At 40.2% G+C, this 21,738-nt stretch overlaps 3 protein-coding genes across 3 annotated transcripts in view; 2 read left to right on the top strand and 1 right to left on the bottom strand.

The window, feature by feature from the left end:
• The window catches only part of LOC145502373 (uncharacterized), a 16,540-nt gene extending 14,302 nt beyond the window's left edge, over positions 1 to 2,238 (top strand). The window contains exon 4 of the mRNA XM_081481689.1: positions 923 to 2,238. Coding sequence (XP_081337815.1) covers positions 923 to 2,238 — 1,316 coding nt within the window. The remainder of the gene's footprint in view (positions 1 to 922) is intronic.
• A 1,380-nt stretch (positions 2,239 to 3,618) lies between these two features.
• LOC145502485 (uncharacterized) lies at positions 3,619 to 10,668 on the bottom strand. Its single transcript, XM_081481804.1, has 4 exons — positions 7,665 to 10,668; positions 6,923 to 7,188; positions 3,756 to 5,774; positions 3,619 to 3,681 (listed from the first exon to the last, which is right to left on the bottom strand). The coding sequence occupies exons 1-3, from the start codon at positions 7,976 to 7,978 to the stop codon at positions 4,741 to 4,743; spliced, it is 1,614 nt and encodes a 537-aa protein (XP_081337930.1). The 5' UTR covers positions 7,979 to 10,668; the 3' UTR covers positions 3,619 to 3,681; positions 3,756 to 4,740.
• Positions 10,669 to 13,810: 3,142 nt separating this feature from the next.
• On the top strand, positions 13,811 to 20,256 carry LOC145502397 (uncharacterized). Its single transcript, XM_081481716.1, has one exon. The coding sequence runs from the start codon at positions 16,985 to 16,987 to the stop codon at positions 18,326 to 18,328; it is 1,344 nt and encodes a 447-aa protein (XP_081337842.1). The 5' UTR covers positions 13,811 to 16,984; the 3' UTR covers positions 18,329 to 20,256.
• Positions 20,257 to 21,738: the final 1,482 nt, after the last annotated feature.

Here is a 21,738-nt window from a genome sequence, read left to right as displayed (position 1 = left end):
TTACGTCAAGAAAGTGAACAATTTTTTTGTTGGCATCGATTGTGATCTTTAGGCCATTTGATTTGAATACATTGCTGACTTCTTTCTTGGTTTTTTCAATTTCTTTCGGGATGGCTTTGCAAATTGTAGCCTTTGTCTGAATGAAAAGGTCATAATCATTTGTAAAAAAGAACTGTGTAGCCTAGTCTAACTGGTCTAACTGTCTAGCCAACTCCTCAATCGATTGAGTTGAGCGCTCTACGAAATACGTTCTACTCAAAAAAAGAATTTATAGATATATATATATTTCTTGAAAATCTTTTTTTCTCGTAGTTTACCTGGATGATTAACCCCGGGATATACTAGGGAGGTGGGTTCATAAAGTTGAAAAGGGGACTTAAGACTTTTTTGATATTCTTGTCCACAAACCACAAACACTGCCGGATTCAATTTTTTTGTTTTGTTTTGTTTTGTTTTGTTTTGTTTTGTTTTGTTTTGTTTTGTTTTGTTTTGTTTGCAACACTACACTTTATTACTTATTACAAAAACTAAAGTTACTTACATCATTACCACTACTTACAAATTACAAATAACAATAGCAATCAACATTGGTTACAACACTAACAATATAACAACCTCTTTAACAGGAGTTAATCCAAAATAAGGAATAATATGATTCAATTGTTAATCGCGCCATTAGTAGAGGTAATTTAAACCCTTTCTTGAATGTTTAGGCAAACGTAGGAAGCCATTCTTGAAAATTAAATACCAATTGATAATTGGGTCTGAAATTAGGTATGGAACATTAGATAGCTTGTTTTAAAATTCAATAAGGCTTTTAAGACGTTCCAGTCGCTCCCATCAAACACATCTGGTCGCGTTACGATGAAAAACATTGCTTATGATAGCAAATAAGAATACCGGATGCATTGCTTTTTTCCAGAAATTCCCCAACTTAACAACCTGGACGGACTTAAACAGCGCGTCATGGACTCCACCTTGTTTTACATTGGACAACTAGCCAACATGATGGGATTTGCATGGACTGGTGGATGCTGGTCTAAGTACGCTGGCGAAGATTTTCGTCGCCGAGGAGACACTTGGGAATCCAAGTACAGGTCGAATTGGTGTCTCGGAGACGGACCCAAGAAAGACGTTCGCCTAAAGATCACGTACGAGAATTTTGCCTACACCATGAAAGATGTGACATTCGGAGAGTCTGTTAAGCAGTCCATCCCCATGGATCAGGAACAACAGTTGCTGAATTCACCTGACAGAAGCTACAGCAAAGTCGCCTCTAACAATAAGAATAATGCTGGCTATTCCTCCGAAGTGCAGATTGAAATGCGTGTTGCAAGTACCCTCAAAAATGTCCAGCGAACCAGCTGGGATTCAAAATTTGGCATTGAAGTTGGCGTGGAGTACGAGCCCCCAAGCGCAACAGGTGGTGTGGGCTTTTCGGCAAAAAGCAACTTTAACTATGAATGGGGAGGAGATGAGGAAGATACCACTGTCAACCAAGACTGGCATATTCTAAAGGTGACTGACAAGAAAGAACTTCCACCCAAAACATTTTCAGAATGGCACGCATTTAAAAAGCCCGAAAAAGTTACCCTTCCTTACACAGCTACCATCGTTCCCACATTCTCCGTTAAACTGGAAGGCTACATGAAATGGGGAGGCGGTTACCATGGAGCTACCACTAATTTCCATCAGGATCATCGCGGCTCTGGTGATCGTAACAATGTAGAGCACACTTTTGGAAGTGCTGAGATCCCGTTCTACGAAGACCTCAAAAACCAGATTGAGCAGAATATGTTACCTTGGCAATGGCATGCTATGAAACAGAATTACCCCTCTGCAGACTACTTCATCGATCAGCTAACAAATAAAGATCTCTATGCATTCACTATGGCAGGTCAGTTTGAAGAAACAACAGAAAACGAGATAAAGTCATATTGGTATCCATCGCGACCCATCAACGAAATGTCAGACGCAATCACGAATTTAACTTTAATGGCTGATCAGGGGGGAAAGTTTCCGGAGTTTCCACGTATCCGCCCTCCACCACCAAAATTCAAGACCATTGACAACAGTAAGGAGACGAAGGTTCCTCCTGTTAAGCATTTTAACGATGATGATGGGGGAGGACCTGAACCTACCATGTTCCCTCGCATTCATCCTCCGGCATCAAAGGTGAAGACCACCAACAACAATAAAGAGAAAAAGTCTCCTCCTATCAAGCTGTACAGTGAATAAGGCACTGTGTCATGTTGGTTAGTTAAATTCTAACTGAGTTTTCCAAGAATTATAATGCACCCGTTATAAATACAAAGTAATTAAAGGAAAATAAACGTAGAATATGTTTTTTATTTCTTTTAGAAAATTCCGCGATGAAAAACAGAAAACAACTTGATTACTTTGATCACAAAATGTCAACTCTCTCTGCTTGTGCCATCATAATGTTTCTATCGAGTTCTATCTCAATACCACCTTGCTAAATAATAAATATGGGTCATTGACCAAAGTTTGGGATCAAGAGCGTTTAATATTGGCTATATTCCTTTTTGCGTGTTTATATTTGGTCCATATATGGGATAAGCAACACCGAAGGATGGTTTATGTGCTCGAGTCACAGCGGGCATTCCCGAAAGCAAGTATCGTGGCGCCATCCTTTTTTCCCGGCCCGCTTACGTAGCCAATCACATCGCAGGAATTGGTTCATATTGCCACTTACAGAGCTAGCCATGTAATAAGGATATCTAGAAAATAGCCTGAAGAAAAAATGCGTGCTGATTGGTTCAAAATCGCTTCACTGACTAAGCCTTTTTAAGCCGTGCTCGGGAATATTGGCCCTCGGTCGCTTTTGTACAGATCCCTTCGCGCTCGGTTGTACTGCAACAAACTCGGGTCAATACTAATCTCTTATTGACCCTCCAGTATGGCCCTCTGGCGCAAGGGCCACACTGGGGAATATTGGCCCAAGGTTGTGGCAGCACGGAAAGAGGGCAAAGTGGTCTGTACAAGAAAAGAACCAAGGGCCATTATTCCGATCAATAACTAAAATCAACCAATGAGATTTATCCATTGCCAGTCCAATATTCTATAAATATTGTACCGGGCACAATCACGCACGATCACTCCTTAAGATTTTCTCTTTATTCAATAGAGCTCTTTTTCCGTGTTTACAAAGCCCCGTCAACACCGGAGGACGAGAACACGCGGAGGATTGGTAGAATTCGAGACAATTATGCAAACCCCAGACGAAGTCGAGGGTTCGTTTAACTTTCGAGAATTCTCCCAACCCCCCGACTGTTTAGATGAGGCTATGCAAACATGGAGAAAGTGTTCTACTGCTTAAATAGAAAATCTTAAGGAGTGATCGTGCGTGACACGTCACAGCTGTGTTTACATACTCTCATCTAAACACACGTATAGACCAATGAGAGCGCGCGAGGTAGCTTCGTTATTTTATAAAGTTTTATTACTCACGTTTCTCAGTGAGAGAACTTGCTGTGACATAAAAGGTTCCTTTTCCGTTTCTTCCAACTCTCTTTCCCTTTTGTTTTACTTAACATCAGACTTGAGTATATGCCTAATATACGCCTAGTCGACGATGTTTTTCCAGTTGGTGATAGTATCATTTTATTCTTAACATTTTTAGTCGTGTACTATTCCGGCTTTCAGAAGGGTGGGTTAATCCTGTCTAAAGATTCGTTTATTATTATTATTATATTATTATTATTATTATTATTATTATTATTATTATTATACACTGCTTTTGATAGTTTTTATAGAAGCGATCCGTATGGCAAAATTCCGGCTAACAAAGAATCAATAAGGACGTCAGTTCTTACTTACCTCAAGACTATCTTGCTATCATGAGTATAGCTCTCGCGCTGGGTTTGTAAAGGTTGTTAATTTTTTATGTCAATAGGTAAGGGTTATTGACCAAGTGTGAGGTCAAGATGGCTGGATATTGGCCAAGTTCTTTTTTTGCGTGTTTATGGACCGAGACGGAGTCGAGGTCCATAAACTCGCGAAAAAAAGAACGAGGCCAATATCCAGCCATCTTGACCTCACACTTGGTCAATAAAGGATTTATTATATGGCTTTCGCGGAAATTTTTCTTGCGGGACAGGCGGGTAGTCCCGCGCGGGCAAGATAGCTCCATCTTGCCCGCTCGGGTAGCCAATCACAGCGCAGGATTTGTTTCATCTTGCCCGCTCACGGAACTAGCCATATAATAAATCTGCGTTTGAGACTCATGATACGTACTCATGATATTCCCTTTGTTAGTGCAATCATTTTGCTTCTTCATTGGTCCTGACAAGCCCCAAGGGGGAGTGGCCAATTAAGTATACATTTTACATTCTTTTTTGTGCGCACTCTTACTGAGTGCTTTTGAATGCAAAAATTATTTATGAGATCTACCGGAATAGCAATGTAAAGGAAGATGGTGATTGATTTGAGAAAGAAAATATTGTGTGTGATTGTACAAATCTCTTCTTGTTTTTAGTAGCACTTTTATTCGCTCGTCAGTCATAACAAAAAAAGTGCGCTTTTAACCAGGATGAGTGTATTTCCCAAACGGATCAACTAGTATTCAATGATACATCACAAAGTACAACCATACTTTCATTCTTCTTTGTCTCGCCTTTAATGTGACAACGGAGTATTACAAGGAAAATCGTAATAATTTCATTTCTTCACTTGCTTAGGTAGTCTGTTCCGCAAAAACGGCTGCGGGGAGACTATTCCTTAGGCGGAAAGCGTAGCATTTGCACCTGGCACGTTTTCAACGGGTTTATCATCCCACTGCACATCGAAATCCAAGCCTGCTACGTCATGAAACATGCCATGGAGCTCGAACTCGTACAGGCTCTCGTCGGTCAGTACGCCAATTACCTCTTGAACGTACTGATTCAATTCCTCGTCCTGTCCATGCATCATATCACTCCAAAGCCAGGGGCTGTCACCTCGTTCGCTGACCTGCTTCAAGAATTTGTAAAAAGGAGCACTGTCTGTACCGAGTGTGTATTCAAAGGGAGGTCGGTTGGTTTTACCTTTGTGCGTCTCGTGGAAGTTTTTCTTTTCCAGGAAGCCTTCAAATTTAACCTTGAACTGGACTTGAATGGTGGCTTTGTAAGGTGCATTGACTTGCTTGTTGAAAGTTGTTATCTGGTATGATGACCCAGAATCGGCATCTGTTGTTTGCGTTTCTTTCACTTTAACGATGTCCCACTTGATCTTCCCGTCTTCATCTGTGTTCAATCCAGCACTCTCGCTTCCTCCAGACAAGGTGATGGACGCTTTGAAAGTTCCAGCAGCTAAGCCGAACATACCGGGAGACGTGTAACCGAGCGTCACTGAAGCTCCGAAAGTGGACTTAAACCTGGTGGTAGAGGAATGGGTGACGGTGCGAACAGACTTTATTTCTCGTGAAATACTTGTTTGGGTTGAAGTCGAATCCATGTTGTTGATCTCTCCGACATCCTGTACAATAGGCTTTATTGACTGAACTTCTGGCTCCCCGTAGTCGATATTCTTTACTTTAAAAGAAAAGTTCTCGTAGAAGATCTTCAAACGTTCCTTCGCCTTCTCTCCACTGCATCCGTTTTGATAATGGGACCTCCAGCTGTCACCATCTCTTATAAAATCTTGACCATTATGCTGACCTCTGCATCCTTTTGACCAACCGTATCCCAAGTAAAACGCCAAAAGACCCAAGTTATCAAGCGTCAAATCCATAGTTCTGGTCTTTACTTCATCTCCCGACTTCAGTGTTAGGACTTCTACAAGGAAAAGTGGAATAGAGGCTCTAGCCGTTATTAGCACGGGAACAGGTTGACACATATACATGCAAATTCATTGTATCGCATGAAGTAAGCATTAACAGCACCAGTTACTGGGCTTTGCCAAGGTTTACATTTTCGACCGCAACTTACCAGCTTCAAATAAAACGCGACGAAAAAAATTTTGTTTTCAATACTAACAATTTTCAATGCAAGAATAGGCCCTTTGCAGCTAAGCCATCGTGTGACCTATTTTTCATAACATTCTGGGCTATAACTTAACGAATGCCAGAAATGGAAAAAGCATGTCGAAAACTATCAAAATGGCCACGTTTGACGCTCCCATCATTAAAGAATGAGAATTTATGACAGTCTGAATTTTAAAAAGAATAAGAAGATTTGTATGGAAAAAGTTGTTGGAGAGCAACGCCTTCCTCTCCAGCAACATTTTCCATGCAAATCCTCTAAATTTTCTAAACTTACTCTTTAAATCCAGGGGCTTCAAACTTGGCCATTTTGGTATTTTCGATGCGCTCTTTCCATTTCTGGCATAGCCCATAATATAAAAATTTTCTTGGAAAACGTTGGTCACGTGACACCAGCTGCAAAGGGCCTCTAACCAGTTCACCTGTTCTCAGGGTGAGCCTCTGCGAATATGGCAGTAGGATCCTCTAACATAAGGTTACCGGCAGATCACTCAACCAACAATTCGTAGAGGTCTGACCACGTAAAATGGAAAACACTATCAACCTAGTACCGATTATTTTGCCTTTTGGACGTCACATATTAAACTTAGCTACCTCGTAGAGATGACTCAATAAGGTTCTATGGGAATGGGCGAAAGTAATATAGTAATATAGAAAAAGGTTAAAATCAAAAATAAAAAATAAAATTAAGTATACACTTTCTGTCTAAGATGGTGCTCAACTGAACTATGTAGTCGCAGACGGGGTAGCAAATTTGTGTTTTTGTTTAGCATGGCACGGCATAAGGTTTCCCAGCCCCTGCTGAGCCCTTGCCCTTGCGTAACGTTTCCCAGCCCTGCGGAACAAAATGTCCGTTGTGTAAGGTTTCCCAGACTCCCCGGAGCAATACTGCTTGATCTTTTTCAAATTCCCCTCCCTTCACCTAAGCGGACAGTTACTCACCGTCATACATGTTGCAGCACCTAAGCTTGGTGATGCTAGAAAGTGACTCAGATGCACCTCTGTGTAATCCAACTACATAGAATCCCTCATCGTTGCATTTCCATGCATCACCTGCACCAACATCTTGATCTTTGCATTCGTTGTACCAGTAGGGTTGTAGTGCAGGTTTACAACACTGCGCCCACTGGATACTTTTTAACTGATGACTTCTTCCTCTGTGGAACCCATTAAGGAAATGCCCTGATGGACATGTAGCCCACCCTTCTCTGAAAAAGAAAGCCTCTTTAAGTGTCTTGTGAGAGGAACGCCACAAAGTGGAACGACAGGCACTTGATTCAATAAGTGCTTACTTCAGATTTGTTGCAACTAACCAGCAAAAAAATAAATTATTACACCATCAGGCTTCCGCCTATATGTTGTTCGCTGTATACGTAGCAAATATAACTTCACTGTTGGGTAAAAGCCTTCTTGTAGTCAGTGTTAATGAGACCCATTCCAGGGAGGGAGCATAAAAGCATGTCATTAAAATGCTGCACCATATTCATCTTGCAACTCCATGGATCATCAACTACAGCAGTTATGAGTGTCTATGCAAGTAAACGCTACTTTGGGAGTACAATTATGTGGAGTGCACTAGCTATCCTGGGAGGTGATTTCAGAGCAAAAAAAAGAAAAAAAGAAAAATTATACAACAAAGTAATAAAAACGATGATAAAAAAGTGCTGATTTTTGGACAACATACCTCGAAAAGCTCAAGTCCCAGTCAGCGGATGTACACATGTGGGGTTTACCTTTATGTATGTCAGGAGGCTGACAGCATTTGGCATCTTTGATGTCTCTCAGATCATTGTGCGAGCCCATCGTCCTTTGAAATCCAGTTATGTATAAAAGGTTATGTTTTTCGTAATCTAAAAAGTGGCACGTTGCATATCCTGATTGAACAATTCTGTCCCCGAAAAAACTGCTGTCAACGCAGGACTGCAAGGTGAGACTTGGAAAGGTGAGAAGTGCCGGGAAGACGAAGGCCAGCATTCCAAAACCAAGAGGAGACACCATTGTACTGCACCTTCCTATAATGTTTCAAAACAGAAATAACCACTAAAAGACAAGTTATCTTTTAGGAGAAGAAATCTCACTTCATCTTTAAGTTTTAAATATCCCTCTGTCAAAAAAACGCAGACCCATTTTCTAAAAGCAAAGAATCGGCGAACAACAATCCCGTTCTCAAAGGCCTCGAGTTTTAATTTTGGCCAGCGGCGACCAATCGCCTCACCCTCTGGTCGACATAAAAACAAAACAAAAAAGGAACCAGAAACTCCTGGTTTCGCTTTGATTATGCGCATGCGTTCATACAAATATCAACCGCTGCGATTGATGCTGGCTCATATTCCTATTTCGCCCAGGGTTTCGATTCTTTCTTGAAAAGATATTGTATCAGCGGATGACCACGAATAACTAAGAAAAAGCGCGAGTTAAGATACAAAGAAAAAAAAATGGGCCTTGAATATGGCATCACGTTTACGCCATTAAATAAATATTTTCCCCTATTAATGAAAACGAAATTCTTTTAAATACTGAAAAAAAAAGTCTTCTTGCACCGTACCAAAAATTCTGAAAATTTCCAGTTCTAAAATTTAATTTAAAACTCGCAGCAAACAGTGGATACACTTTAACAGTAATCAAGGCATAGCTGAGCAAGGTAAATTTGAAAATTACTCCTAGAAGTTGTTCACTCGCAGGATCAATGAAATAAGTAAGTGCGTCACTCGACAAAATGTTGAACGGGTCAGTTCTTCCCTATAAACAGTGATGTATATGTTTTAGTAGCAAACGGTAGATACACTGTATCGACAGTTTTCAAGGCATATGTTTGATAAGGTAAAATTAATGTAAAATTCTTTCTAGAAGTAGTCCGCTCTGACGGTCAAAGGAATAACTTAGCAAGTACGTGGCTATACAAAATGTTGAACGATATCAATTCTCTCCTATTAAAATCGATATTTGTCAGTGATATGTACATACATGCATAACAAGTGTTTTTTGAAATAATTGCAAGAGGCTGTTTCATCTTTGTTATAGCCAAATCAAGCTATCAAATGGTTCTTTCCTTTTTTCTTTTCTCTCTTTGTTTTCACATACTTTAGACAATTTGGATTTTGAATTGAGAATGTCTCATGAAGTGTCTACGGTCATAACTTACCAAAGCAGGCAGTATTTTGCAGTTAGGTACTGTAGTAAGTTCCACAGTGTGCAAACATGTTTGGACCTAGTCTGCAACAAAAAGATGTATCTATTACCAAAAAGCATTTGAAAAACATAATCTATGATTAAAGCGTAAAGGAAGGAATTATTTCATTTTTGCCTGTTCTGGTGCTTGTATTCAGTCCAGTGAACAAAGGGATTATTATTTCGTCTGTCAAAGGTAACAAAATAAAGTTTAAACTGAACGACCGAAATAAACAAAATAAAAATTGCGTGCTAAAGAAAAAGGCATTTAGTATATTTTTGTCCATATGAAAGTTTGTAAATTACTTTCTTTTTTGTTATTTTGAAAAGAGATGTAAAACACATAATTCGTAATCATTTATTAAGAAGTGAACGTGACCATAATAATTTTGACAAAGTTGCTGAGTGATCTGTAGAACAGAACACTGAAATGTCATATTTTTATGATCGTCATTAAAGCTAACCAGGGACACATTAGTGTTTTAAAATTTCCTTCAAGTCCGAGAAAAATTAATACATAACGTATAAGCTTCCTTGAAATAGGCAGCATCTTTTTATGACAACAAAAACGATGAAAACATTAGTAACTTTTCATATCGGAATTCAATGTTATTTGAAAGATAACTTGTGTGCTATATGGAGGAGAATGAAGAGATGACTTGTGTTGAAAATCCCATTGTCAAAGAAAACGAAAAGTACACCTGAAAACACCTTGCTTGTCACGGAATCAGACTTTGAGCGGTAACGAATAACATAAATAAGTGTAAAATAATCATTGAGACATTTGGCGTAATTATCAACTACAACTCCAAGGATTATTAATTAAAGACAAGGGAAAGTAATTACATCGATGAACAATTTTGGGTGACGAATATATCATATTTCCTCATACTGAACGCTTGTTTAAGGTTTACAGTAAACCTGACACTGTATGGCTTTCATATCAAAAGGCCAAGACTAACATCGAGAAAATTAATAAGTTCTAAAAAGTGTCAATCTTTTGTTCACTAGCTTGTTCGTTGGATTGGCTGTTTCGACAATAATCCGACTTTTCACAATCTTTTAGTACGGGTAACCCGCTTTAGACTGGCCCTTTACGAAAAAAATAAAATGCTTTTTTTAGCACATAAGGTATCTTCGAGCCTTGAATTGTCAAATCCAACTACCGTCGAAGCGCGTGTCTTGACATCTTGACCGTACAGTGGCGTGTAATTGAAGATGAAATAAATAAAATTTCGCGCATCTGAGTAGTTTCCAGTTTTGAAATTGTTTTAAACTGATATTTCTTAAACTATTTATAAATTCATGATTTAAAAAACGTTGCAACCATTTCAAGTTTTATTAAGCATAGATTCAGCACTTCTTAGATAGCTGCCTGTTCCAGAAGGTCTCCTTTTTAAAATCTTCTCGAGAGAGGGAATTTACTTTACCATGTGGCACAAACATATTTTAGTTTGACAGGTTTTCTATTATTTCCTCGAGGATGGATACCTTGAATGCTCTGTTTGATATTTGACTTATTCCACGCTTTTGAAGAATACAGTGTCAAAATGGAATTCAACCTACTGTGTAATCAACAACACATTGTTCAGGTGCCCTTAACAAGATGTCAAGAAAGCGCTGGCTCACTTATAATTAATGTGAAATTCAAAACAGTCATCTGAACTCAGCCTGCCTGAGAGGAAGGAAGAACTCAGATTTACTGACACATCTTTGTGGTGAGTAGCAGAGAGAAAATTTTTACATCACCCGTTGCCAAAATAGTAACTATACTAGCCAATGAAATACAACTTTTACTCTTTTGTCACAAAGACACGAAAGATTGGTCCAAAGGGAGAGTAAAATCAAGAGCGAGTGTAACTCTATATGAACGGATTTCCTTAAATTAGTGTAGCTGAGAAATACTTGTGTTTTTTTGTTAGATATATGAAGCTTTTATTTTCAGTTACCATTATTCATCTGATTAGCCGTGTTCGCATTACATGTTTGCGTAAAGTGTACTTCCTTTTGTATAGAAAGAAGTAACTGCTTTTGTCCTACCAAAGATTCCTAATTTTAGTGTAAGGCTCTCACTTAGTAGACACTCACTTCAAAAAGCACTTAGAGTCACTGAGTTTAGTTCACCGTGAATTTACTTGACTGAGTTAGCGCTGCATCGTTACGCGCCAAGGAAATCTAGGTACCTTGGAAGAGTTTAAGAACAAGATATCATGAAAGGCGCAAGGGCTCAGTCTTTCCTTCGGATGCTTAATTGAGTACGTCTTGCTTTGTTTCCTTTCCCTAAGGTCTTGGTAATTTCTTGGTGACAAAAAGAAATTGTTAGCAAAGATACACAAGTATCAAGGAAAGCCAAAATCTAGTACTGAATTGAAATTCAGTTTCATTCTTCCCTCGGACAGTAGTGGAGTGTAAATTCCGATAGGGGACAGTACTTAACAGGAGCTACCTCACGGCTTGCGCATCTTGAAAAGCCTAGCCTAAATTTTTTTAAGTTTGTCGTTTCCAATCCGTGTTATATCTTCTCCATCCTTCATCATCCTTGTTCCTTTATGGTTTATTAATATCTCTTAAGTGTTTTTCTATGTTAGTAAACTATTATTTTCAGGTTTACTTAAGTTTAAAGTTAATTTTGTATGTGGCCAAAACAACTCAAAATACCTTGACTGAGCTCCTTTAAGTCATCCCAGCCGTCACCGTTGAAGTCTTGACGTGAAACGAAACTGTCTACTTTCTACATTACAGCATATCGTACATTCCTGCTTATGATGTGGCCAAATAGTCCAGTTTGGCTGACATTCTTGGTGTGTAGCTTATGTTCGTCCTTTTCAGGTAACTGCATGAAATATCATAGATTGGTCATTTATTTTCAGGTACAATATTATGTTAGGAAATTGGAATATGATGTGAGAATTCGAAAAGTTCAAGAAACGGCGTCGTTTCGTCAGGGAGTGGGGTGGTTTGACTAATAAAGAGTGTATGGGGTTCTAAAGTGAAAATTAACTTGCTTGAACAACTCCATCATATCTTATCAAGGGAGGGGTGTTTAACCTACTTAAATTGCCTTCGAATATCCTACAAACAGTCACGAAACAGATGGTTACGGGGAATAAGATTTGTCGAGCAGAAAACAGTTGAAATTGAATTCATATATGTAGCAAGAAAAGAAAGAATCAATTTAACGGGGCTACACCTTCAAGAAGCGTTTTGTAAGATCAAGCTGAACTACTTTGGACCCTGTGTGATGAATTTATACCTTTTACTAAAGATTTAAAGTTGGAGGTTGGAATGTGCTCGGGCTGGGTCATTCTGTTTCGTATAGATTTTCTTGAACTAGGTCAGGACTCACCACAACCAGGGCTAAAAGCAGGTACCGGTCAATCGTCAGGGTAACATCGCTAATCTGTTAACAAGGGCATCAGCGATATTCGTTATCCTTAGAGAAAGTCTAGATGGTGCAACATGCAAGTTTTGTAGCGTGCGACTTACAATGTGCAAAAATCTTATCGTACGTAATTTTAACTTTAAAGATTGTTTTAGGCAGGGATTCTCCAGGGGTCTTTGAACATGTTTCGTAAAGGCCAAAGTCAACGGTTGTACCATCTAAAACATCTCCGCGGAAACTTAAGATAATCATCGGTACATGCAAGTATGTAAAACTAATCAGTTTCTACCGGAACTGATCATAAATGTGACCCATCCGATTAAATTCCTTAGATTGGAATGATTTTACTTGACTTCAGGAGGTGGTAAAAGGACTGGCTGCTTTTCATATGTTAATTTAACACTCGATTTTAGGTTTTATCATCGAGCTGTTAAGAATGCACGTGGGAAGAAAGCATGGAGGGCATTGAGAAAGCCCAAAAGTTACTCGAGGTGCGGTCGAGAGCTGTAGCTTTGAAGATACCACGATAATCGATCATGTCATTTCCCTGGTCAAGTCTTTCTCAAACACAAATTGGAAACGGCCGGTGTTGGTGCGTTTTCAAATTTCTCCGGCGTAGTGTGGACAGAAACATTTGATGCGTTTTTAAAGTGAAAACTCCATTTTCAAATTTAATCCGACGTAGTGTAGACGTGGCCTTAACGACATACGTGTTTTCTCTCCTGCCCAGTTGCTGCACGCTCGTGTTTTATGCAAGACTGGAGCAATAGCTTTAACAAAAAGGGAGAAATGAGGTGTGAAAGGTCTGACGGATATTACTACGTGGTCGGCTTTGAACGGGATGGCACGGACAACTTAAACGGAATAAAGAAAGCCAAATGCTGCGCGCGAGATCAAGCTTTCTGGAACACGCCTACCCAATGCCAGATGCCGGACTGGGCCGCAAAAATGGATGGGTGAGAAACATATTGTTTTCCCTCTTCGCACTTTAGATCCACCGCAAAGTTTATCTTGCCCTTTGTAGGTGATTCGCTATAAAGAGGGTCAATTATACTGTGGCGGTTTGACAACTTAAGTCAGTTTTGAGTGCCGTTTGGCGGGTACATTCACATTTATCTGGCGGTTTACAGTTAAGAAATTATTGCGCAGTTGGAGGAAATCATAAATTTGGCCCGCAGTTTTCGGTACGTTTTTGCGTGTTTTTGTGGCGGTCATTCAAACAGAGTTACTGAGCTCAGAAGACTGAGCGGTAACTTTGTCTTGCTTGAAGCTTCTTTGGCGGTTTGCGGAAGGTAATAGACCTTCTAAAAAAATAAAACATCACAAAACAAAAAAAAAACCTGCATTATGAAGCCAAGATGAAAAAGTTGCCTTGCGATCACGTGATAAAAGGTAGCGTTCTTTTAATAAAAAATGGATTTTTTTACAAGATGGACCTCTTCAACAGTCTGTGTAATTCCTGGCGAGACCAACAGATCAAAATTGATGTTTGGAAATAAATGAATCGGTCATCTGATTTAGGTGATTCCACAAAATTGCTTTTTGCATCCTCGCTGCGTTCGATTTTCGCGTCATCAGCGCGCGCCCGACCGCGCGCACATAAACAACATTATTTCTTTCAAGATAAGCTCGACAGCGAAATATACATTTTTCAGAAATTATTATTAATTCCTGATAACTAGGGTAACCTTAGGGGGTTAAAGAGTTACTAAAACGGTCCTAAATATTGTCCAAAAAGGGCGCAGTGATACCCATTTTTATTGCACTTTTACAATACGGCGGCAATACTGAGAAATTAGTTCATGCTTTTATTAGTAGTAGATTGGATTATTGTAATAGCCTTCTGTATGGAATCCCGGAATATCAGACTATGAAATTGCAACGTGTTATGAATGCGAGTGCAAGACTTATATATCGTGCGCACAAGTTCTGTCATATAACACCTCTACTCGCAGAATTACATTGGTTACCAGTGCGCGCCAGGATACATTATAAGATACTCTTGATAACTTTTAAAATTTTGCATGGTCTATCAGCTAAGTACCTTTCAGATTTAATTAGTATTCAACAGCCTTCGTCCTACCATTTGAGGCGCAACGACAATGGTCGTTTGTTGGAAAGACCAAGTGTGAAAGCCAAGAAATCATTGGGAGACAGAGCTTTCCAGGTAGCTGCTCCTTTCCTATGGAATAAGCTGCCAAGGTCCGCGCGCGAAGCAACGAACTTAGAATCTTTTAAGACTTTAATTAAGACATTTTTATTTAAGGAATCATTTCAGTTATCTTAGCATATCTATATCTCTATTTGTAATTATCTTTTACCCATTTAATGTAAATATTTTTTTATGACTTTGATAGAAAGATTTGTAAAATTTTAGTTATTAATTACTGTTGTGATGCGCTTTTGAATATTTTATAGAAAAGGCGCAATACAAATAATAAATGTTAATGTTAATGTTAATTGAGAGTCGAAAGTAATCAGGCAGTTACTTTGGTCTTGGTTTTGGTTTTGGTTTGAGATTGGCTGAGCGGTCTAATTGGTAGGTAATTGGCCTGGTTTCAGTTTTAGTACATTCAATCGAGAGTACTCCATGCAAAACATAATTACCTGCAAGCCAAGTGTTCTTATAAATGCCCCTTCTTTTTAAATTGCATTCCCCATTCATTCTTTTTAAATTGCATTCCCCCATTGTATTGAAGTCTTCAATTAACTTTATTTTATTACTCTTGCTGCTCTGTTTTCGCTGTCCTATTGCCAGGCTTTTGTTGTTATTGTTGTTGTGTTTTGTATTTGTTATAGGAATCTTTGTTAACATTATTGATTGTCATTGAAATATGTGATTATGCTGACGATGATACTGATAATGATGACGGTGACGATGATAATGATGATGATAATGAGGAGGAGGAGGATGATAATTAACAGATATTTCACGACCACGCGTTGGAAGTAAAATGGTAGATAGCCTCAGCATCTCAGCATGGCATCTCATATCCAACAAGCGCGAGTGGAATAATTATTTTATTAAAAACGCTCCCAAAATATAGAAAATTAAACTAAAATTAAATTAAAAAACGCCCCAGAAAATCACGCGCACCGTTACTATATTCGTGGAGCATGGTTTAATGGCTCATAACCCTTGATGGCTAAGCCAATGAAAACTCTCGCATTGCATTATTCAATGATTCAGTTTATAATCACAATGCTTATTTCGCAAAATGCTCTTTAGGACTGGAACAAGCACATGTCAGCAGGGTTTTTATCTCAGAGGGCTGGCCCGCGGAGACAGCAGCAGCGTCGGCAGTATTGATTGGGGCATATGCTGTAAATCATCACATCATCGCTATAGGTGGAGAGATTGTTATGACGAGGATGTAAGCAACACTTTTAACAAAGCTGGCCTCAGCGAGTGTAGAAAAGAGGGAAGCTTTATCACTGGTTTTCATAAACAAACATCAGGCGGCCAATTGTCAAGCATTAAAAAGTTTAAATGTTGTAAAATGGAGAAGGGTGAGTCCAGTGATTATTCCAGTCTAAACTTACGTCAAAGTGGTTTAGAGCGTTTTCACATGATGGGAATTAGGCAGTCTGCTCTGAAATGGGTTATAGTCTTCTAGAAGAAGAGTAACTCCCCTATACAATGACGAATCTAGTTCCCTGCTCAAATGTTACGATAGCGGCAGTTAATCTTCTGATTAGCGTACTAACTTTAGAGTGTCTTCTAGCAGGCAAGAAAAGCAGGCGAGCAAATCGCATACAGTCGAACCTCCCGTAAGCGACCACCCAAAATGTCAAGGAAGTAGTCGCTTAGGAGACCTTAGACTATATTGGGTCAAACTTTTGCCTCTTTCGCAGATGGTAGCAATAGAGACTTGCCCCATGTTTTAAATGTTTTATTTATATAAGAAGTCAATTTCGAGAAAAATATGGTACTTCCCATTGAGAAATTTGCGTCTTTTGTACTATTTAGGAATACGATAATGTTACACCACCCTATTGTTCAATTTCCGCTCTATTACCTGTGAAGTGGTCGATTACGGGAGGTTTAAAACAAAAGAAAATTTCCAACTTTTAACTCTAAAAGTGGTCGCAGTCGCTTAAGAGAGGTGGTCGCTTACAAGAGGTTCCAAATGTACTGATTTGCCTTGGAAACTTTTGGTATCGACTGAGATGAGGAAAGGTTTCAAGTAGTAAATATTTCCTCATCAAAGCTGGAAACATAAATCCAAAGTTCTGCTCCAGTTGCAATTCTTAGTTTAATTTGATATAAGACGAGCTACAGCTTAAGTATAGAGATCAGTTAATATTTTGCGATCACGAAATTCCTGCAGACAATGAGAAAGATTTGGATCTTGTGGAGTAACTGTATATATTTAACGGAAGTTAGTGGGCAAACCGTTAGTTCCGTCTGCAGTCGTCATTACATGAATGAAATGACGCAAGAAGAATGACTGATGCCTTTCTTTTTTCTAGAAATCCCCCAACTCGCAACACTAGACCAACTGAAACAGCGTGTTATGGATACCACCATGAATTACATCGGAACGCTGGCTAGCTATATGGGGTATGCATGGTCAAGTGGATGCTGGGCTAAAAGGGTTGGTGAAGATTTTCGCAAGAAAGGCGACACCTGGGAGTCGACATACAGAGAAGATCGCTGCGAGCTTAAAGGTGGACCCAAGAAGGACGTTCGCTTGAAGATCACCTACGAAAACTTTGCCTTCACAATGAAAGATGTAAAATTTGGAAAGTCAATCAAGCCCCCTATTACCTTGGATCAGGAAAAACAGCTGATGAATTCCCCCGACAGAAGCTACAGCAAGGTCGTCACAAACAGAAAGAGTAACCCAGGTTATTCATCTGAAGTGCACGTTGATATTCGAGTTGCAAACACCCTAAAAAACGTCCAGCGAAGCAGTTGGGATTCCTATTTCGGAATGGAAGCTGGCATGGAATACGAGCCACCAACTGCGACAGGCGGGGTGGGGTTTTCCGCGAAAACAAGTTTTAGCTACGGATGGGGTGGGGATGAAGAAGAGACCACTGTCACTAACGACTGGCACATTCTAAAGATTGTTGAAAAGAAAGCACTTCGACCGAAAACTTTTGCTAAATGGCATGCATTCAAAAAGCCCCAGACAGTGACCATTCCCTACACAGCTACCATCGTTCCTACATTCTCTGTTAAACTGGAAGGCTACATGAAATGGGGAGGTGGTTACGATGGAGCTACAACCAATTTCCATCAGGATCATCGTGGCTCTGGTGATCGTAATGAGGTAGAGCACAGCTTTGGAAGTGCCCACAAACCATTCTACGAAGACCTGAAAGACCAGGTGGAGCAGAACATGCACCCTTGGCAATGGCATGCTATGAAGCAAAGATACCCATACGCACAATTGTACATCGATCAGCTGACAAATAAAGATTTATATGCATTCACTATGGAGGGCCAGTTTGAGGACACCACAGAAAATGAAATAAAGTCATATTGGTATCCATCACGACCCATCGAGGAAATGGAAGAGGAAGACGAAATGGCGAATTTGACCGCCCAAGCCGACCAAGCGGAAAAGTTCTCAGGGTTTCCACGCATATTTCCTCCGACACCCAAGGTCAAGATTATCGACAACAGCAAGGAGACGGAAATTCCTCCTGTCAAGAACTTTGACGACCAAGATGAAGCAAAACCTGAGCCTACGGTGTTTCCTCGTATCCATCCCCCGGCACCCAAGGTTAAACCCATCGACAACAGTAAAGAGATGAAACCACTTCCTATTGAAGAAAAGGAAGAGTAAGACTCGGACTGATGGTGTTGAGTTGAAAGCAAGCTGTTTGAGTGTTAGCTAGAATGAGAAATGTACTCGATCTCAATGTAAGTCGATTAAATGAAGACTTGTGCAGTCACTTACGCCAGCTTCATTGATTAACTTACCACGCGCCCCTTTGCTTTATTCAGTGTGAATCAGGGAGGGTGTAGAGGCGAGAGTACTCACCTCTCACAAGTGTAGGCCGGGCTCAATTCTGGCCCGGTGCCATATGTGAGTTGAGTTTGTTGTTGGATCTTGACTTACTCCAAGGGTTTTCTTGGAGTCTCCAGTTTTCCTCCGTCGTGTGAATTCAAGATGTCCAAATTTCAATTCGAAAAGGATCAAGAAAACCAGCTAGGGTTGATTTATTTACTTACAGTGGAGTCAAGCTAGGAATTATCAGTCTTCTCCTTTTTCTTCTCAACCAAACTCTAATTTAAATGTTCTATAATTTTGAAGATCCTTTGAAAGGTAGCATCATTTGAGCAATTTCAATTTAATTTTTTTTCACTGTCAGAATCGTATTGATAAGTTTATCAACTCCATTAAGAGAAAGCCCTACTTTGAGATCTTTTCTGCCACTCTAGACTTAGGCACTCTGTTAAGCTTCCCGCAAATAGCAAACTTCGCTGTTTCTAGGTAAAGACTAAATCCACTACGGAACCCGATGGATGATCGAGCAGGTACCCGTTCCTCGAGGGTCCCGAAACGTTTTCGCACCCGGAAAGCCAAAGCAAAATATCCAAGCTTATGATTACAGAACTGTTTATGAACAGATGTTCCCATTATACAAGAAGTCTTCGGTGTATACACCTCTCTGTTTTTAGATACTGATAAATCAAAAATGGCTTTAAATTGCAGGCCCGAAAAGTTTCCGAGGCTTTCGAGAAACGGGCCATAGGTCCGGTGTTTAACTTTTGGAATGTTGGTTCTCCCCTTAGTTGTGCTCTAATCCAGAAGACCCCTAATATTTGGGAACTTCTTCCATGTTCCTGGTATCTTGTTCAAAGTTCGCTTTATAGTAGTATTTCACGGGAAAACTTCGTTGTTATTTCTTGTTTGCCGTGCTTTCCTCGATCGTGCACACAAACTATTTACCTTTGAAGAGTTATTCATGATCTTCCTAACTAAAATAAACTTTTAATTTGGGGGTCACTATTTCAAATGCTGTAGTAACCAAAACAATTATTCAGCTTAATAGCGGTCAAAGTAGAGATTATAGGTAATGTTAAGTCTTCATACGAGCCAAGTGGCCCATCAGGACGAATCGTATCCCGGTTTTTGTAGTATAAAGTGACTTGGAGTATTTCTACTCCTCCCTGGATGGGATGCTAGTTCATCGCAGGGTTACCCCCAGCATTAAATTCGCCAGTACCCATTCATACACCTGGGTGGAGAGAGGCACTGTGAGAGTAGTGCCTTGCCCAGGAACACAACACATTGTTCCAGGCCAGGGCTCGAACCCGGACCGTCGATCCCGAATCGAGCGCACTGTTATAACCATGAGGCCACCGCGCCACCCACTTTTGTGACTGATTGTTAATTCTTACAAACTTAAAGCTCTCACCTTTGTTAGTCTCCTCCGCAGCCGTTATTAGGGTCGTCACGCAACGCTTCTCCCCCACTAACGGCTGCTTAAACCCGAACCCCATTTGTTTCCCTTTGTTTAGAGTTCACGTGAAAATTACAGAATGCACCAATCACATGTTGCCTATTGTTAGCTCTGAAACCAATCACGTATCAATAGTTTGTTAATGACGTCAGTTTCCCCGCGTAAATTCATCGCCTCCTTAGCGAGATGTTGCGAGGCATCCCAGAGATTTCCTATGGATCTAACTCAGAAGAAAATAGTGGAAAGTAGTTCTAGGTGCTTCATTTGTTCGTCGGCTTCCCTCAAGAATAACAAAATCTTCATTTTCGGCAAGAGTTTACTCGACATTGCTGAAGTCATCCGATCCTCGCTATCGGTAGACGTGAGTCGCCACTCAGAAAACAGCGAACTGTTCGTCTGTAGAGACAAATGCTACCAGCGTTTGATAAAATTTAATCGGGCATCGGATAAGTTGAAGGAGCTAAAGAAAGAAATCGAAGAAGTCTTCAAGGCAAGAGAAAATCTCAGGGCAAAACGCCTACTACATCCAGATGAGAATGCCGACAGAGGTGCCAAAAATACATCAACTTCATCACCTCGAGGAAAAGCATCCAAATCGCTGCGATTTGCCGATACCACTTGTACTTCTTCTGCCATCCACGACGATTCGGATGCGTTGGGAACACCAATTTCTGCTGACAGAACGCCGCTAAGTTCCTGCTTATCACCGATTCAAAGTCATCCCTTTGGTCTGGTCTTACGCGCTTTTCCAAATGCACAACTGAACGGAAGTTCTCCCCTTCGAATGTTGACATCGACACCGATTTCTGGCCATGGCTCTCGTGATACGAGTCAAATCAAAGTGTCCTTTAATTATCCGAGTAAAAATGTGAACAAAACTTTATCACCGGCTTATCAGTCCGTTGGAAAGGCCTTGGCTTATGGCGTTCCATCGCAAATCGCGGGAACAATAATAAATTATCAACCACTACGACAACACAAGTGGAAGAGCTTGATAAATAAGAGATTTCCTAAAGCCGGTAGCCATGTTCACAAAAAACATCTCTCCTATTTGAAACTATTTTTTCAATTGCCAACTTCTGATGATAATTTAACCTGGGGATTTTGAACGTGGAAGACAACAAAATAAAGGCTTCTTCGAGCGACGCCATGTTGGTGTCACTATCAGTAGCCGATAGAACACGAGTTGTGATTGGATAATTAGTCTTGGCGCGACCGCTTGAGGAATATGTGAGGGATGTTGTGATTGGCTAATCCGCGGAAACAAATGGGGTTCGGGTTTTAAGCAGCCGTTAGTGGGGGAAAAGCGTTGCGTGACGACCCTAATGACGGCTGCGGAGGAGACTAAACCTTTGTGAGTTCGAGTGCGGACTGATTTGTCTTTGGCAGCGATGCAAGCGCGCATCAGCTCATTTTTTTTTCAGTCGCGTAACGGTGAATGTCCTTCTTTTAGTCTTCTCGAGAATTGAACCATCCAGTAAAATTTCTAAATCTCATTCGAAACTGTTACGAAACGGAAAAATGTAGCCTTTCGCAGTGATGGAACGGACAAAATCCAACCTATATGAGTCGTACAGAGTTTAAGGCGACCGACCTACATTACCATTAAGCGTACCGTTTCGTTTCCCACGTTATTAAAGCTGATTAGTCAAAGAGGGGACACTGCTTGGCTTGAATCAAACAGAAAGATTTTTTTCACTGGGTAACAAGATCACTTTACCACTGTGTTTAAAACAACACTGCAAGTTGTCATTCAGTACCCTTTCAGGGAACTCCAAACCAACGA

The sequence above is a fragment of the Orbicella franksi genome, chromosome 11, assembly GCF_964199315.1.
Source record: "Orbicella franksi chromosome 11, jaOrbFran1.1, whole genome shotgun sequence".
Taxonomy (NCBI): Eukaryota; Metazoa; Cnidaria; class Anthozoa; order Scleractinia; family Merulinidae; genus Orbicella; species Orbicella franksi.
The sequence above is the reverse complement of the archived record's forward strand: the minus strand, read 5'-3'. Positions and strand labels throughout refer to the sequence as shown.

Coding starts and splice junctions, on each gene's coding strand:
- LOC145502485 (XM_081481804.1), bottom strand. CDS start 7,978: ATGGTGTCTCCTCTTGGTTTTGGAATGCTGGCCTTCGTCTTCCCGGCA. Junction 7,189..7,664: donor TGGGACTTGAGCTTTTCGAG/GTATGTTGTCCA, acceptor TTTCTTTTTCAG/AGAAGGGTGGGCTACATGTC. Junction 5,775..6,922: donor GTGCTGCAACATGTATGACG/GTGAGTAACTGT, acceptor TTTTCCTTGTAG/AAGTCCTAACACTGAAGTCG.
- LOC145502397 (XM_081481716.1), top strand. CDS start 16,985: ATGCCTTTCTTTTTTCTAGAAATCCCCCAACTCGCAACACTAGACCAA.